Source organism: Perca flavescens, chromosome 16 (genome assembly GCF_004354835.1).
Source record: "Perca flavescens isolate YP-PL-M2 chromosome 16, PFLA_1.0, whole genome shotgun sequence".
Lineage (NCBI taxonomy): Eukaryota > Metazoa > Chordata > Actinopteri > Perciformes > Percidae > Perca > Perca flavescens.
In genome coordinates, this window is record NC_041346.1 from 22,409,119 (window position 1) to 22,425,717 (window position 16,599).

The 16,599-nt window shown below is 41.1% G+C and overlaps 2 protein-coding genes across 5 annotated transcripts; one reads left to right on the plus strand and one right to left on the minus strand.

The window, feature by feature from the left end:
- Positions 1-22: 22 nt before the first annotated feature.
- Positions 23-4,785, minus strand: atp5fa1 (ATP synthase F1 subunit alpha). Its single transcript, XM_028600788.1, has 11 exons — positions 4,649-4,785; positions 3,264-3,339; positions 2,984-3,153; positions 2,350-2,523; positions 2,017-2,183; positions 1,389-1,689; positions 1,025-1,249; positions 839-946; positions 606-750; positions 340-490; positions 23-241 (listed from the first exon to the last, which is right to left on the minus strand). Exons 1-11 carry the CDS (start codon positions 4,706-4,708, stop codon positions 163-165), a joined length of 1,656 nt encoding a protein of 551 aa, XP_028456589.1. The 5' UTR covers positions 4,709-4,785; the 3' UTR covers positions 23-162.
- A 738-nt stretch (positions 4,786-5,523) lies between these two features.
- Positions 5,524-15,986, plus strand: ark2n (arkadia (rnf111) N-terminal like PKA signaling regulator 2n). 4 transcript variants are annotated; one of them, XM_028600789.1, is made up of 5 exons: positions 5,526-5,823; positions 6,681-7,583; positions 12,296-12,466; positions 12,951-13,065; positions 13,169-15,986. In XM_028600789.1, exons 2-5 carry the CDS (start codon positions 6,719-6,721, stop codon positions 13,344-13,346), a joined length of 1,329 nt encoding a protein of 442 aa, XP_028456590.1. In that variant the 5' UTR covers positions 5,526-5,823; positions 6,681-6,718; the 3' UTR covers positions 13,347-15,986. The 4 variants fall into 4 exon arrangements, with proteins under 4 accessions (XP_028456593.1, XP_028456590.1, XP_028456591.1 ...); XM_028600790.1 differs by having other exon boundaries at positions 6,684-7,583; XM_028600793.1 differs by lacking the exon at positions 12,296-12,466 and having other exon boundaries at positions 5,527-5,823.
- The last annotated feature ends 613 nt before the right edge of the window (positions 15,987-16,599 follow it).

The following is a 16,599-nucleotide window of genomic DNA, read 5'->3' on the forward strand; positions in this document are numbered from 1 at the left end:
AACACAAAAAGAGATGATCAAGTCAACTAGTTGGAATACTTTATTCTCTGTTAAGAGATATCTGTACATTAAAGATCAAGTGCCACTTTTGTAAATTCATAGAAAGCATAACAGAGGTTGCACTATGTGAACAGGAAAATAACCAGATCAAACAGCATCACTTTACTCAAAGCTGGAGAGGAAATTCAACACAGTTTGTTTGAGTTTAGCATCGGATGCCTCAGAGATTTGGCCATCAGCCCTGCAAACAAAAAGAGATTGGTTACAAAATGAATACAAAACATACATTACAGTATAATGCAAGTCTGAATGCTGTTGTCCAAAAGCTCTTTAACTTACCTGATAGCTGACAGCAGGTCTTGGTGCTGGCTCAGAACGTGCTGCAGGAAGGCCTTCTCGAACCTGGTGATCTTGCTAGGCTCCATTTTGTCCAGGTGTCCCCTCACACCAGCATAAATGACCGTTACCTGTTCTTCAATAGCCATTGGACCTGAAATGTAAATGCATACAGTCACAGTACATAAGACAACTGTAGAATGGATACATTTTCTGAAAGAGAAGCCTACTAAGGGACATTTACATACATACTGAATGTAAATACTCACAGTACTGTCCCTGTTTAAGGAGCTCAGTTAGACGAACACCACGGTTCAGCAGCTGCTGAGTGGCAGCATCCAGATCGGAACCAAACTGAGCAAAGGCAGCCACCTCACGGTACTGGGCCAGCTCCAGCTTCATGGTACCAGCCACCTGGTGATGGACCGAGATCAACAAGTCAGAATCAAAGACATTCACTGTGATATAACCTAGGAGATGGGCGATTACAAGGGAGGCTAACCTGCTTCATGGCCTTGGTCTGGGCAGCGGATCCGACACGTGACACAGACAGTCCGACGTTGATGGCTGGTCGAATACCTTTGTAGAACAGCTCAGTCTCCAAGAAGATCTGAGTGAGAAAACAGTATTAATAACTGGGTTCAGGAGTTCAACTGGGATGAAGCAAGTCAACGAGTCACACACTCACTTGTCCGTCTGTGATGGAGATGACATTAGTTGGAATGTAGGCCGACACGTCACCAGCCTGGGTCTCGATAACGGGAAGGGCTGTGAGGGAGCCGCCGCCAAAGTTGTCGTTCATCTTAGCAGCTCTCTCCAGCAGACGGGAATGCAAGTAGAAGACGTCTCCCGGGTAAGCCTCACGACCAGGGGGACGGCGGAGCAGCAGGGACATCTGACGGTAGGCGACAGCCTGCAGAAAGAAAACACACAAGGTTGTTGTTTATCTGCTAACTAAGGTTTTGTTAAAATAAAATGATTTACAGCAGCTATACAGTTTTCTTTGTATAAATATCCCCTCCAACAATCAGATAAAAATAAATAAAACTCACCTGCTTGGACAGATCATCATAGATGATCAGGGCGTGCTTGCCGTTGTCTCTGAAGTACTCTCCCATGGAACAGCCTGAGTAGGGAGCCAGGTACTGCAATGGAGCAGCATCAGAAGCAGTAGCAGACACCACAATGGTGTACTTCATGGCGTCTGCATCAGTCAACCTCTTTACCAGCTGAGCCACAGTGGATCTCTTCTGGCCGATAGCAACATAGATGCAATACAGCTTCTTCTTCTCATCCGTTCCTTCGTTAAAGCGCTTCTGGTTGATGATTGTGTCGATGGCAATTGCGGTTTTGCTACAACACAAATTTTGATACTAAGCACCGACAAACAGATCCATGTTGTACACAAATCAATCCCCATCTTGTGTTCATGTGTTAATATTCAAATTTAAAGCAGCCACGATCTGACAAAGGGCTGATCTACCAGGAAACAGAACAATTAATGGTTATAAAAACATATTGCAATAAACTATAATCATAATATACTTCAATAGTGATTATGTGTCCCACCCCTTGTCAGTGTTAGCACTTTCACTGCTCTAACAGTATTTCAATGGCAGCTGGAATAACATCAAATGCTGCCATGTGTTCAAGTTTTCACTTTGAGCAGAGTCCCCTTACCCAGTCTGCCTGTCTCCAATGATGAGCTCACGCTGTCCACGACCAATGGGGACCAAACTGTCCACGGCTTTGATGCCAGTCTGCATTGGCTCCCTCACAGAGATACGGGGGATGATACCAGGGGCTTTAAGGCCAACACGCCTGCGGATTTTGGAGCCCAGGGGACCCTGTGGGGAAAATAGTGGAACAAAAAAATCCAGACTGCTATCAACTGGTGAAACTAGTAGTGTTATCTTGTAAACATGATTGATTGCGTTTATGTAAAGCACTTTGTGTTGCATTTTATACATTAATTGTGTGATAGAAATACAGTTTATTGTTATCATCATTCACCTTTCCATCGATAGCATTTCCCAGAGCATCAACCACACGGCCCAGGAGCTCTTCACCAACAGGCACATCTACAATAGCACCTGTTCTCTTGACAATGTCGCCTTCCTTGATCAGCTTGTCGTTACCAAACACAACAACACCAACATTGTCGGGCTCCAAGTTCAGAGACATGCCCTGGATAAGAGAAGAACATTAATTTACTACCACGTTTCCCTTTAGTTTAGCCATATTACGGATAACATGACAACTGCCCTCCAAGTACATCATTAAAACCAGAGCAAATTAATAATGTGCTGCACTAATTATTCTATGAACACATAACGATTTGATAAATTATTGTTTTTACAGTAATGGACATACTTTTCTATTCTAGGAACAGTCTTTTATGCAGTATATTTACACATGGGTACTACACATTGCAACCAGTGACAAAGTAGCAGTGGCTATGTACTTAAGGGACCATTGACATTAGTTTTCAAGAAAAGTAGTGAAAACTTCTGTTTGCCAATTACCTCAGACTACATATAATTTAGAGGCTGGTTGGGTGAATGCAATTTTCTTAAAAACATTAAAGCTGTAGCATCAACCCATTCAGTGAAAGGTTTGCGTCTAATGGTTACATCATTAGTCTTACCTTCAGACCAGAGGAGAACTCCACCATCTCCTCAGCCTGCACGTTCCTCAGACCGTGCACTCTGGCAATACCATCACCGATGGACAGCACGCGTCCAGTCTCCTCCAAGTTAGCACTGGTGTCAGCTCCCATGATCTTTTGCTCCAGAATGGACGATACCTCAGCTGTGCCTTTAATGTATGTAAGGTACACTAATTAACAACTTTGGAATCACTGTTGGGTACCAATGATTTAATTTTCTAGTACTAGTAGGCCAAAACAGGGTTCCTGAAACACTGACCCGTTTTCTGCAGCCATGGACGTGTGGTGTGTAGGTTCTTGACTCCTACACATGCTGCAGCAACGTTCTTGGATACCTTTAAGACAATGGGAACGAGTACAGAAATATATTTTATACAGACCGAAAGGTGTAGTATTTTTCAATTGAATCACTTATTTTAAAATCAGCAAAATCAAGTATAAAATCAGTCTCTAATGTATTGGGTACACCCAGTTTAAACTAATGCAATCTAATAAAAGCCCTGCAATAACTTGTGTAATGTATTACCAGTACACTGAGTACTGTTTAAAAACAGTGACGTTTGAAAAAGATTTTGAACTGTGTTTCCTGTTCTAAACAAATACAGAAACTAGTTTTGATACGTCTTAGCTTAATAAGCACAATATGAACCAACATTTACAAGTATTATTATCATCATCATCAGTCTGTATTGATGCTACTTCTATTATTTAATATTTTTTATAGAGAACAGTACATTAATATTTAGGACATATTTCATTACTGACTATCCGAATAGGAAACAGAGCTGCAACTTAGACAACCGTTAGAGCTGCACAGTTAGAAATCGTTTTATTGTGCAGCCGACTTTTCATCAAGGCTGTTACAACAGACTGAGGATTTTGGAAACACCTTCAGAACCGCAACTAGTGATATTGAGAACAACTTTCTGGGTTTTCAAACCTCGCCAGGCATTATTTGGTAAACTGATATGCTTGTCGGTTACTCAAATGTAATATTAAGTTACTGGGATTCATTCAAACAATGAATTGAGATGAGCCATTTCCACAAACATTTAATTCTAAATGACTATTGCAGCTCTATATTAGGACATTCATAAACATTCTACAACATGACTAGGGCTTGTTCCAAAATATTGGAGAAGGTCCCCAGGTCATACAGTCTGCAGGGTCATAGGACAGTCCTCACCAATAACAGTTACTAGCAAGAACAGTAGAATATCCAGCTAATGTCACCCCATATACAGCTAGCCTATGCAAAGTTTAGCTGGGCAAATGCATTTGCAATGAAAGCTAGCACAATGAAAGCTAAAGCGAGACAAACCTGACCTTCAATAACGAATTACATTCGTCATTACTGCACTTTAGAACATTAACACATAACACATTGCTCAGAGATTAATTTTATCGTCTAGTCACGCTTAATAATTACTGTACTAGCTTGTGGGCGGTTTGTTGCAGTCTGAAAACAAACCTGTCAAAAGATAACAGTGGGACTGGAAGTAGCAAAGTGAAGGGCCCGGTGTCCTCCGGTGCAAAGACGTGCGTATGCGCAACACCGCCATGACTTTTTTATTTGAATAAATTCGGAGTTTTGTAAAGGAAATCGACACACATCTAAACACATGAGACGTTAGAGTTGCTTACAAATCCAGCCTGTCGAGGAAGACTGCGGGTAAGAGCCGCTGCAACGCGTACTGACAGCATGTTGTCCTGCAGGGTCTGTCCTGCTCCTGGTTCGGAGAGAGAAGGATGGCGGACACGGCAACAAATTTGTAGAAAGGTCACAGCTACCCGGAAGTACTTACTACCGTACTTATTTTTCTCTTTTCTCATGTTAAGAAATAGACAATATTGACAAGTAAGTAAAAATAACGGATGAATACGTTGATATCCCATTAAATAATGAAATAAAAGATGCCATCGGGGTGATCGAGATCTAGCTAGACAATTTGTCAATATTATCTTGGTTTTTCCGAATAATTATTTTTTTGTCTTACTCATTGAATTTGAAGTACTATTAAAAGTATAGTACCTCTGAAAGATTGTGGAGTAGAAGTATATAGTAGCATGACATTTACATAATCGAGTAAAGTACTTCAGAGTTGTAGTGTAGGCATAGAATTAACAGTCTATGAGTGTAGGTCACTGTGCTTGAGTGAAATATACTTTCCACTATCGCTGTGATAGGCCTATCATAGGCTATAAGAAAATCTCAATTAATTCAATCATTTTAATTTGCAAGGATTTTTAAGTATAGCGTGTACCGTTAATATAATACATCTGGACTGCATGCCGCTTTTCTCATAGGGAATTAATTTAATCGCTCCGCTCTGCCGCCTGTGAAAACCCAAGCAGCACTCTTCCGCTACTCTGTCCCCCATGCACGTATTACCGGTATATTAACTGCTGTCCCCTGTCTACAACCATAGACAGTATACAACCAGTATACAACCCATACAAACCCCCCTGCTGTCCATGTCTGTTCTGCGGTATATTCCCATCCTGTAGTTTTAATATCTGGCCCATGGGGGCGCTCGACCAGGGGAAAATGCCCGGAAGTGGCGCATGTAGCTTTGTGAAAGACGGACGGCTGATGGAGACATTTTAAAATAAACACACAGCTAACTGCTAACGGCTAACAGGGCTCGCAAAGGTGCGAGCGCACTGCGCCAAAACACGTTCAAATTCTTCCAAGTTGTAAAGAAGTAAAGTATAATTAGCAGTACAGTGTTTATGCATCGTAAATCAAAGAGGCTACAGATAACCGAAGATGTTGAAAAGTCTGACACTGGGAAAATAAGAATATAACTAACGCCGAGGTAAGTTGTAACTAGCGCGGCCGATTTTAAATGCTAGCTAAGTTGGCTAACGTTAACGTTACCGCTTTGAGTCACTGACTGAGATAACGTTAGCCGTTAGCTGCTGACATTATCCTGCTTGTTACGCCTCTGGGTGGCTAGATACTGCTTCCATTTATAGGATCGTGCTAGGCAGCTGCCCTGACACCTGAACATTTGCCGTGACTTGTCGTCTTCTCGCCAAGTTTGCAGAGTGTAAGGTTATGATCGAGTTTAGCTTCACTACGCAGCTATAAGTAGTGCCTGGATCCTAGCTTGTGTTAGCCTTAGCTAGCCACAGACACAACTAACTAAAGTCATTAAATCATTCACTAATAAATGTCTCATAGTACACACACTTGGTTTAATGTGGCTGAGGAGGTTTAACAGAAATAAATTGAACCATCCCCAGGCTATTTGAGACGTAAAAGTAGAATACCAATCAAAATAAAAGCAACTCTTAGAAGCTAACCAACGTTAATTACTTACCAGTAATATCGCTAATGGGAATTTCTGGCAAAATTGTTGCATACAATTTAATGAGATTATTTTTAGTTTTTTGTATGTGAACAGTTAGTCAAAATGCAACATGTTAATCCAGTATAAAATGCACAGAATACGTTTAAAACGTTGTATGCAGGTTTATAAAGGAGGAAAATGACTTGAATATGCAACTGTTTTAAACTGTTTCAAAATATTACATTTTTGGGCCATTGTGATAACATTCTGAATGTCCACTATATTTAATAATGCCCTTATAAATTGCCTATGCTATCAGACATACAGCATATTGCACAGATTAAGACTGAATTGGAATTAGTGGTGTGTTTTTCTTCCAGCAGGTGAGCTCCTGTCCAGGCACATTGGTCCATGTTTGATGGACCTTTGGGCTCTGGGCTCAACTAGCATGAAGATGGCTGACTCAGACAAGGCAGAAGAATTTGTGGATGCTGAGTGCCCCCCAGAGTGCCTTGATGAAGCACAATCAGCCACAAGCTCTGTCCAGGGAGAGCAGGATGAGCATCTGAAAACGGAGACGACCACCACCAGTACCAGCTCGCCACCAAAGGAGGCAGACAGCCCCTTGAATACAGAGGGTGAGCAGAGTCTCCTCTCCATGCCATGCCTGATGAAAGAGCTCCGCCGAGACTCCCCAGAGTCCCAGCATGCCTCTACAGGAAGTGACAAGCCAGTATCCTGTCATGTCTACGAGAGTGACTCCTCAAACCCCTGCATGCTCTCCCCCTCATCTAGTGGCCACCTTGCTGACTCAGACACACTCTCCTCAGGGGAAGAAGGTACTGCTCCTCCTATGGGAAAAGATGGAGAGGGCACCATGGAAGCTGCAAATGATCCTGGGCAGGCAGCAGGAAGGCAATCATCTGCTACGGCTACAGGGGGGAGGAAGTCTCGGCGGTCACGTTCAGAGAGCGAGATGCCGCCTAATGCAATGGCTGCAAAGAAAAACCGCTGCCAGCCTACCTTGGTAGCAGCAGGAGGGCAGGAAAAACAAACCAATGGCAAGCTGGCAAAAGTGAAAGGTCACCGGAGCCAGAAACACAAGGAGCGAATACGTTTGTTGAGGCAAAAACGGGAGGCAGCAGCACGGAAGAAGTATAACCTGCTGCAGGACAGCAGTACAAGTGACAGCGAGCTCACGTGTGACTCCAGCACCAGTTCCTCTGAGGACGAGGATGATGACACCTCAGGAGGTAGCAAGACAATCAAGACAGATATTTCAGGTAACATCCAGTGTTCACAACACATGCTGATAGCACAGTACTACTACCACTGTGTGGTAGTAAAGGGTAACAGTAGCAGCCCCTTAGATACCCCATGTAAAACACTTTATCACATAGTGATAGAAGAACATGACAATCAAAGATGACTAGCCATCAGAGTCAAACACAGAGCTTGACAATAAGAGGGAGCCTGCATGACTTAAAATTTTCAGGCAACCCAAACCAAATTTTTCACATGCCACATATAGTAAGAACATGTAATACGGTTATACAAAGCCTTTGCAACATCAGCTCAGTACAAGCACTGCTTTGTTTGTTTTTTCAATCACTTTCTTTCTTTTATTTTTCTCACTCATCTCTCTTCAGTCACCCTGCTTTTAAATACTTAGACTGTGTGTGTAGGAGGGCCTATGCCCAGTCACTTGTAGTAAAACAATATGTTTTGTTAGAACTTTGTCTCATCATTTGCATGCTGTGGAAGTCTAGTGGACATTCTTCAACTCATGGAATGATGTAAACGGAGTTGTGTTAATCTAACCTATATTGCGAGCTCTGCAAATCAACAAGTGAGCCTTTTGCTCTATATCCTCAGCGTTTGCTGTAAATAGACAATGAATGGTGCATGATCACACTGTTCAGTTACCATTTACTGTACAGTTACTGTTCAGCTTTGGTGTGCTGGTAGCAACAGTCTTCAGGTGACAGGTGGTTCTCTTCTCTATAATGGCTTCTGTGGCACCTTTGACATGTCACATAACTCTTGGGTCATCGACTTTAACATAAAAATGCATACAACTCTTACTAAGGATGGCTTTAAGCTAAAAAATTAAACTAAGGCACAGAAGTGTCTAATACAAATGAACAGTATGAATGATATGACAGTATTGTCTGCACATTGGCCCTTTGATTCTTCCCTTAGCTAATGTTCTTAAATAAATGTAGAAATCTCTTGGTTGAGTTCTCCTGAGTAGCAACTGGCTGGGTGGTATTCACAGGCCTGCTGCTGTCACTTTATTTACTTTAGGCTGATCTTTTCACTGTGATTGCATTTCCTAGGAACATAACCTGTTGGGTTGGTTTTGGTAGGCAGTTACTCTTTCCTGGTAAATTCAGAATTTAGCTGGTGGTTTGTCAAGGTTTTTGTTTAACAAATTATTGTTAAGGTCACTTAGTGTGTTTTCAGAGTGGAACTAGTTTATCCAGCCTTAAGTTTTTTTGTTGAGAAGCACTATAGAGCGATTATACAAGGTGTCTGTTTTGGCCGAAACTAACCGTACTGCATATTTTACGAAGATGATTGAAGTTTTAGAAGAAAATATATGCCCTTCATCAAAGGTTTGTAATGAATTTGACTTAAATGGGTGTTTTTATCTCAAAGCCTCTCCAGTTAACACATTTTCCAAACCATGATAACTGAATCAGTCTCCCGAGACATCCAGTTATCTCCCTTTAGGGATCCGTACTACATGAAATGTTTTCAACCATATTTACATCCCGCACACAGATTTGAGTGCTTCAACTGCATGATGTAGTCCATCAGCATGAAAGAGTCGATCTGCACGTAACCAAAAACAAACTGTCATTTTCTCTTTAATACAAAAGTCCACCTCCGAAGCATGAAAGTGCTACTGTATTTTCTTATGGCTTGGCCTCAATGTCTTTAAAGCTGGCTTCAGACGTGCATCGGAGAGATCCAGAGTGGGCGCCCAGATTCATGGGCTGCTGGACACCAGTTCGTGGGACAGGAACGGCATCGGCAGTGTTCTGGAGGAGGCCATGACGCGATTTGCTGTGATGCAGCGCCAGACTGAGGAGCGCTTCCGCATCTGGATGGAAAAGCTTGCACACCTCGACTCGGACAACGATTCGTCCAAGCGCTCAAGTGATGCCGTAGACGGGCAGCAGCATCCATCCCATGGGGGACGCCCGTCCCCACCCAGTTCCTTTTTGCCATCGTCAGAGTCTTCAGAGACTATGGCTGCCTACATGTTGGCACGAGAGAACAACAGTCTCACCTCCACCCCTAACAACAAAAACAACAACACCCTACCTGAAGTGGTAACTCAAAATGGAAATCTAGGTGTTCCAGATCCTGGTCTCTTGAATGTTTAGATTTCACTTCTACACCACTCCTCGCTGTTTCATACTTTGATCTTACCAAGAGTGGAACTACTTGATGCGGAAAGCATGGCAATGGGTATTAATAGGAGAATGATGCGAGCTCACTAAACGGATACACTATCAACAGCAGCTGGGCCCGAGCTGGTCATTTGAACTTGACTCTGTGCAGACCCGAGGCCCAGTCAGTGCATTGGCTGGCACTGAATCACTGTGAGATTCGACAGAATAATTCAACTCACCTGTTTGATTTCTGCAGCATCTGTAACACACGGCATATCTCAATAGACTGTTGAGTCAGGGCACTTATTGTATTGCTTATCGTCTCGCTTGTTTGTTTTTGTGTAACACACACACGCACACACACACACACACACACAAGCTGATCATGTCATACTTACAGCACCTGGGCATCTGTCATGACAGTGCTGGGTGGGGTGCTGCTGCTTAATAGCATGTGCCTTGTCATTCTGACTTCACACTGGGAATGATAGCTGGAGCATCATAGTACTATTTCTTTAGAAATTGGGTTCAACACTCTACATTACCCTTCTTTCTCCTGAACTATGTTTGCACTTTGCTTGTAAATGGTTCAGGACTTTTAAATTCTTGTGATAACCTTTATTTTGGTGGTATAGCTTTACTAACAAATTAAACATTTACATAACAATATAAATTTGCCTCTAAATATAAACACTATACTAACCCACACAATTTCTTGCTTTTTAAAATCCTATGACGTAATTAGATTAGATGTGTTTACATTTTGTAATCTTTGCGTTTCTGTTACATTTGCTGCTATTGCTGCCTTTGTGCAGTAACAAGAAACTAGTGAGGGAGTTCTGACTCCCAATGTTTATTTTTAGTAGCCTATGTATATGGACATCAGATAAGGCATGGGTTCCTATGTTGTGGCTATTAGCTGCAACGTCAAGAGCCTCAAATTTTCACTCGTATAATATTCGCCTAGTTAGCTTTTTATGTGCACTGGGCTGCCAGCTTGGCCTGTGCTCCACAAGGTGCTGCGTGTTCCGCAGCATGATTTTTACCTGAAAACCCAGGCGTCAAACTAAAACATATACAGCTGTTATCCAGCTGCAGTATGATGCATGGCAATGTTTACTGATTTCCTAAGAACTAACTGATCTGAGTGATCAAGTGGCCTTCTCTGGTTCAGATGCTGTGGTCTTTTGGGCGCAAATACTCCACCGCAACCCTCTCCTCAAACTACTTTTACTGATGTAGATGGCCATAGTGTCACAGTTCCTAACACTGCTAACACTATCTAAGCATCAAATACATTGATGAAGGAATCTTTGGCCTAATCATATTTATAGTTAGGATGTTTAAAAAAAAGTGTTACATTTTCTGTATGTGTATATGTAGCCCTATGTCTGTTAGGTTTTACAAAAGGTAAAGCTGGAGGCATTGTTTCCCCACCTGTTTGCATGTGGTTATTAGTATTTAGAATGTGCAAGGCCAAATTAGTTTTCATCAACAGCATGTGTGCAAGGTATACCTTTTGCTTATGCTGATACATGGTGACTGACAGAACATTTTATCTATTTAGTTGTTTTCTCTTGGCCTAATGGTTTTGTTTCCAGTTGTGTGAATATTGGTGTTTTTGGTTCATGGTGCATACTTGCTTACATTTGGTTTAAATGGATCCAACAGCTGCTGTCTTGCATTTGTTAAAACTGAAATTACCTTTTAAATCAACTGTTTTGTCAACATGGTAGAGGGAGCCTTGGGCATACAATCACAAACGGTGTGCATTAAAACCAAGACTAAGGACAGTCCATTGTTTACCAAAGAGACTATCCTGGTTTACATTAGTCCTTTTTCTATCTCCAATACATGGCCTTTACATTGGCAAATCCTCAGTTTCTCTGGTAACTCTAGTAACTGCCTATTTCAACCCAATCAGCTATTCATAGGAAGTGTTCTCTCATAGTACATGCTGTCCAGACAAACCTACACACACACACACACACACACCTACACACACACACCTACACACACACACACACACACGTCTGGATGATAGCAGTGTGTGTGTCTCACCCAGGGACTCCTTTTGACAGGGTAGAACAAAGATACGTGTTCCTGCGCTCCCATAGTTATTCTTCGGTTGTTTGGCTGTTATTATCCCACTACATTTTATTCACAGAGTAAGATTATTTTGAAGTGTTTTGTAATGTCTGTATTCTAGTGTAGTTTTTATGTGAATGGCTGTTATTTTAAAAGCAATAAATGGAGAGAAAAAACACACTAAAGGATTATTTATTTACTCTTATAATATAAAAGCCTCACTAGTGTAAATTTGGATAGTGATGATAACCTTATTCACAGTGGGACGCTTTTTTTGTTATGTTTTACAGCCGAACTAGTGCTATCAGATTGGATGAGCCAGAATGTTTAATTTCACTGTTGATGTAAACCTTTGCATTTTGGAAAATAGCGTGTTTCCTTTTGTGCATTTTAGACGCTGCAGTTAGCAGGACTATGGATGCAGTGTCCAGTCTCTGTTCCAAAGAGTCCTATGATTGCAAAGCATGATTTAAATAATGAAGTGTTTTCTTTGTTTTCTGCAGACGGGCTTCCAGTAGTGGGTCACTATGATATTTCAGACACTGATTCTAACCAGGAGAGTATGAGTGTGGAGACAGTCCGGCCCACGGTGATAAAGCATGAGCTAAAAACACACAGAGGCCAGGATATGGCAGTTCACTCTGGGTGTATAAAAGCTCTGTGCTCTATCTCAGGTCAGTTACAAACCCTCTGAATCCAAACTGATAATTTCCACTCCTCTCAGTGAAGACAGTACATTTAGAAGCATGGGTGCAAAGTGCTTTGTGGGGGAAACTGTCTGTCTTATTAATCTCAGCAAGACGCCTTTGAAGTACTACTGCCTTCATCCCTAACCACACACCACTTGCTTGCATTGGGTGCTATAAAAAACTCTCGCTGCCTTGCTTCAAGACAAAAGAATTGACCTTTTTATGACTGACTAGCCGGCATTTTCAAAACATGAATATAAAAGGTCCACAATTAAAGTTCTGTCCAATGTGTAGCGCCATGCTATTCAGTCAGCTTTTCGAACACAAGTGTCAGATTCATCATTGTGTTTTTTTTTTTTTTCTTGTCTGTGTCAAAGCAGCTGCAGTCTTTGTGTCAGCAAGGCCTGAAGCTCTCCACTGCTCTGGTCCTCCTCACAATGTGTGACTCTGTTCCTCTTATTTGTTTCAGGCCACGTGGAGGCAGAGCTGTCGCACAAGGAAAGTTCTCTATACAACAAGGGCCAGATTAACATCGCTTCCTCTGACAGTGAGGTGGAAATAGTCGGCGTGCAAGAGAAAGCACGGTAAAGTGGGGGAAACTTTATCTATTTTTGTATATGTATATATTTTTTTTTACAAATGAATTTAACTTTTCAAATTTATTTGAACTTTTGTTTCTCAATCCAGATTCACCCACCCATGCGGAGGGGTGATAAAGAGTCTGTCCACCTGGAAGGACAACTCAGTGGAGCAGTTAAACAGCACAATTCAACCACAGCTCTGGACTCAGCCCAACTGGGTGTCCCCTCCTGAAGTGGTGGACCTCACACTGGACGAGGACGCCGGACACAAATACCTACTTTAAACAACCTGTACACTGAAGACTTCTTATTTCTCCCTCTCACTCCTCCTCATCCCTCTTGTCTTGCCTCCATGTTACAACTGAAATCCCTCCTATAGTTGCGGCCTCGCCTGTAACCGCTCGTGGACTCTTCCCGCTCCAGAGCACCGTTTGTTTTTAACTTACTGTTCAACAATCATGTATCAAAGCCATTCTACTGACGTGATTCCCTGATCTTGGCTTGTCAGTGCTGAATTCAGTTGTAATAAAATGGCACAGCACTTCAAGTGCAGGTGGAAATTTACATAAGAGTGATTTATCTGTTAATGATAGCAATATCCTACCTTTTTATTTAATACCTCAGTTACCCCTTGATAACGGGTGTAAGGTTGTCACTTTGTGTTGTGCTTGCAAGCTGTATAGTGAAAACGTCAAGTTGCTGCTTGAGAGCAGGTCAGTATCACAACACAGCTGTTGACCTGCTTCACTACGGACTCTGAACGGCATATTTTTCAGATTTGGCATTTTTATCGGCAGTCCCCTGCGGTCAAGGCATACACGGCAGCTGGTACACTTTCTTTTGTACAGTGAACCACAAAGCTTTGTACCTGCCTAGGGTCAATTTGTTTTCAAAAGTCTCACCACTGGTTTCACTTTTATTTCAGTCTGCATTGATAGCTTTGCTTCACTGTAGCCTATAGCCTAATGCTCTTGTGCTGTCAGGGGGGGTTTGGTTTATCTTAAAGGTACAGTTTGACATTTTGGGAAATACCTGTATTTGCTTTTTTGCAGAGAGTTTGACAAGAAGATTGATTGCAGCCCGTTATCTTAGCACAACGACTAGGAACCAGTGGAAACTGCTAACTTGGCTCCATCTACAAGTAACGAAATCCTCCGACCAACACCTCTAAAGCTCACTGATTAATTATAATTAGTTATGTTTCATTTGTTTAATCCACATTAAAAAAAACTAAGTGGGGAAAATGACAATTTACTGTTTTTAGGGTGTTTTTATGCCAGACTATTTTTGGCCTAGAAATAGTTGAACAGAGCGAGGCTTAGCGGTTTCCCCATCTCCCGTGTTTGTGCTAAACTTAAGCCAACCCTCTGCTAGCTGTAGCTTCTTATTTAATGGATAGACATGAGAGTGGTATCGATCTTCTCATCTAGCATATTTCCCAAAATGTCTTTTGATTTAAATCTACAGCTTTTGTTTCAGAAATACTACCGTATTCCTCTACCATTTTTTTTTTTTTTTTTTTCCCATGAAAACAAACCGAAAACCACTGGTTAAACTCAAGACTCTGAAGGAAATATACAAACACAAACACACTATGACTCATTTCCACCACAGCACTACTATGTGGTGGCGGTGTATTGGCAATAGAAATTCTGTCTTTTGTTTTAAAACGTATATGTTGGAAGCCACAGTCTGCTGTGTTGCTACAGAGTCAGAGTGTCCCAGGTGACGTAGTTTTCAGTGAATGTATGACTGTGCTGACTGGGTGCACTTATTGTTTGCATGCTTATCCTGAGTGGATGCAAACACCTTTAAACCTCTGGGGACCCCTTTATAACAACAGTATCTTCCATTGAATACTGCAAAGCAAGATGGCCTGAATGCCTTGAAATGTGCACTATTTTCTTTTAGAATCGTATAAAGCTTATTCTTTTACCTTACAAAGCAGAGGATTTTGCTATCTCAACAATAAATATTTTAATAACATAGAGAGAATTTAGCACACTAAAAACAAAAAAAGTATAAGTGGTTTTGAGTTTGTACCCATGTGTTGGGGGTGTTTATAGAAGAAACTTTTAAACTGTTTATACCCTGATCCTTAGGGCTTGCTTGCTCTCTTTCCCTGTGGTCTTATTTTTGTCTCGCAGCACTGCAGCCACACTGGTAAATTTGTATCAATGATCCAATTCCACCCACTGTTTTAACACTTAAGCTTTATTTGATTTCATATTAAATAGCATCTACTATCCTAAGTGATGCTGCTGGTCACAGAAGGGAAGGGAAAATCCTAAATATAAGGAACTAAACCAAAGTCTAAATGGAATTTATGTTTTCAGTTTGTTTTCTTTCTGGATTTGAAATTTGCTTCCAGTTTATTTGTTTTAAATTTGCTATAAGTCAACATCTTTTCATTTGGAAGTCAATGCATGTGTTGTGAAATGAGGTGACTTGAATTCTGTATCAAACTCAAGATACAGTGTAGTCTAATGTGATATTTTTGTTTTCCTTTGGCCAGTTCTTTCCACTCTATACATGCTACCACTGCAATGACAGTTCTTTTACCAGGCCACTTCTGCTTGCAAAATCCATTTTTGCTATTGTTTCTTAGGACTATTATGAAATGTTAGTAAGACTAATGTCTTTTAGTGATAAAGGTTTGGTAGAAAATTAGGGCGGTGATGGTCGACGATGGTTGCACATAGCATGTTTGGTCACATCTTTAACCTCAAATCAGATATAATCCTCATTATCCGTAATTTAGCTTTGCTCTTCTGTTTTTATTGTTTTGTTTTACTGTCAGTATTTTAAATTAACAAAACTATTTGTTATTGTGTTGCTTCTGCAAGTCCTTGACTTCCTTGAAATTGTCTGTAGAACAACAAGAAACTATTTTAAAACTAAATAAATAGAGCGTTATTTAATGACCTAATTGTACAGCAATTTATTTTCTTGTCTCTAGAAAACATTCATTTTAAAAGCAGGAAACTGGTATGTAGTCTTTGTTCATGCTGTGATTGTTAGGATATCAAATGTCTAGTGTCATGCTTTGAACTGGTGAGGATTTGTTTTTTCATTTAAGTCTGGCTGAAAAGTGGCTGCCAGTTTTGTCTGTCAAAAGTAATTGGGACTAAAGTCTTTAAACTGAAGACAATGACATGTTGCATGTTTTTCATCCTTTCAGACAACTTTAACTACAACTTTAGAAAACAACTTAAATTCTACTTACAAAGTTCTCCATCAAATTTAAATATAATAATGGCAGCACACTGATTAAAAAGCCCAAAGTCCTGTCCATCAAAAAGTGTTTTGCACAAGTATATTCTTGTGTGTAGCAGTGAGAATAATTGACATAATAGGTACAATACTTTATGACACGTCTCATTATTTTCTTTTATCCTGTTGCCAAACGTCTAGACAACCGCCTCGCTGTGAACAATACAACTTCACCGTCACCAACAAAAGTGACATGTTGGGTCAGAGGTCACACTGTGACACCTGCCGCTAGGGGGACATATGGAGTTTGCATGAAGAGGACAA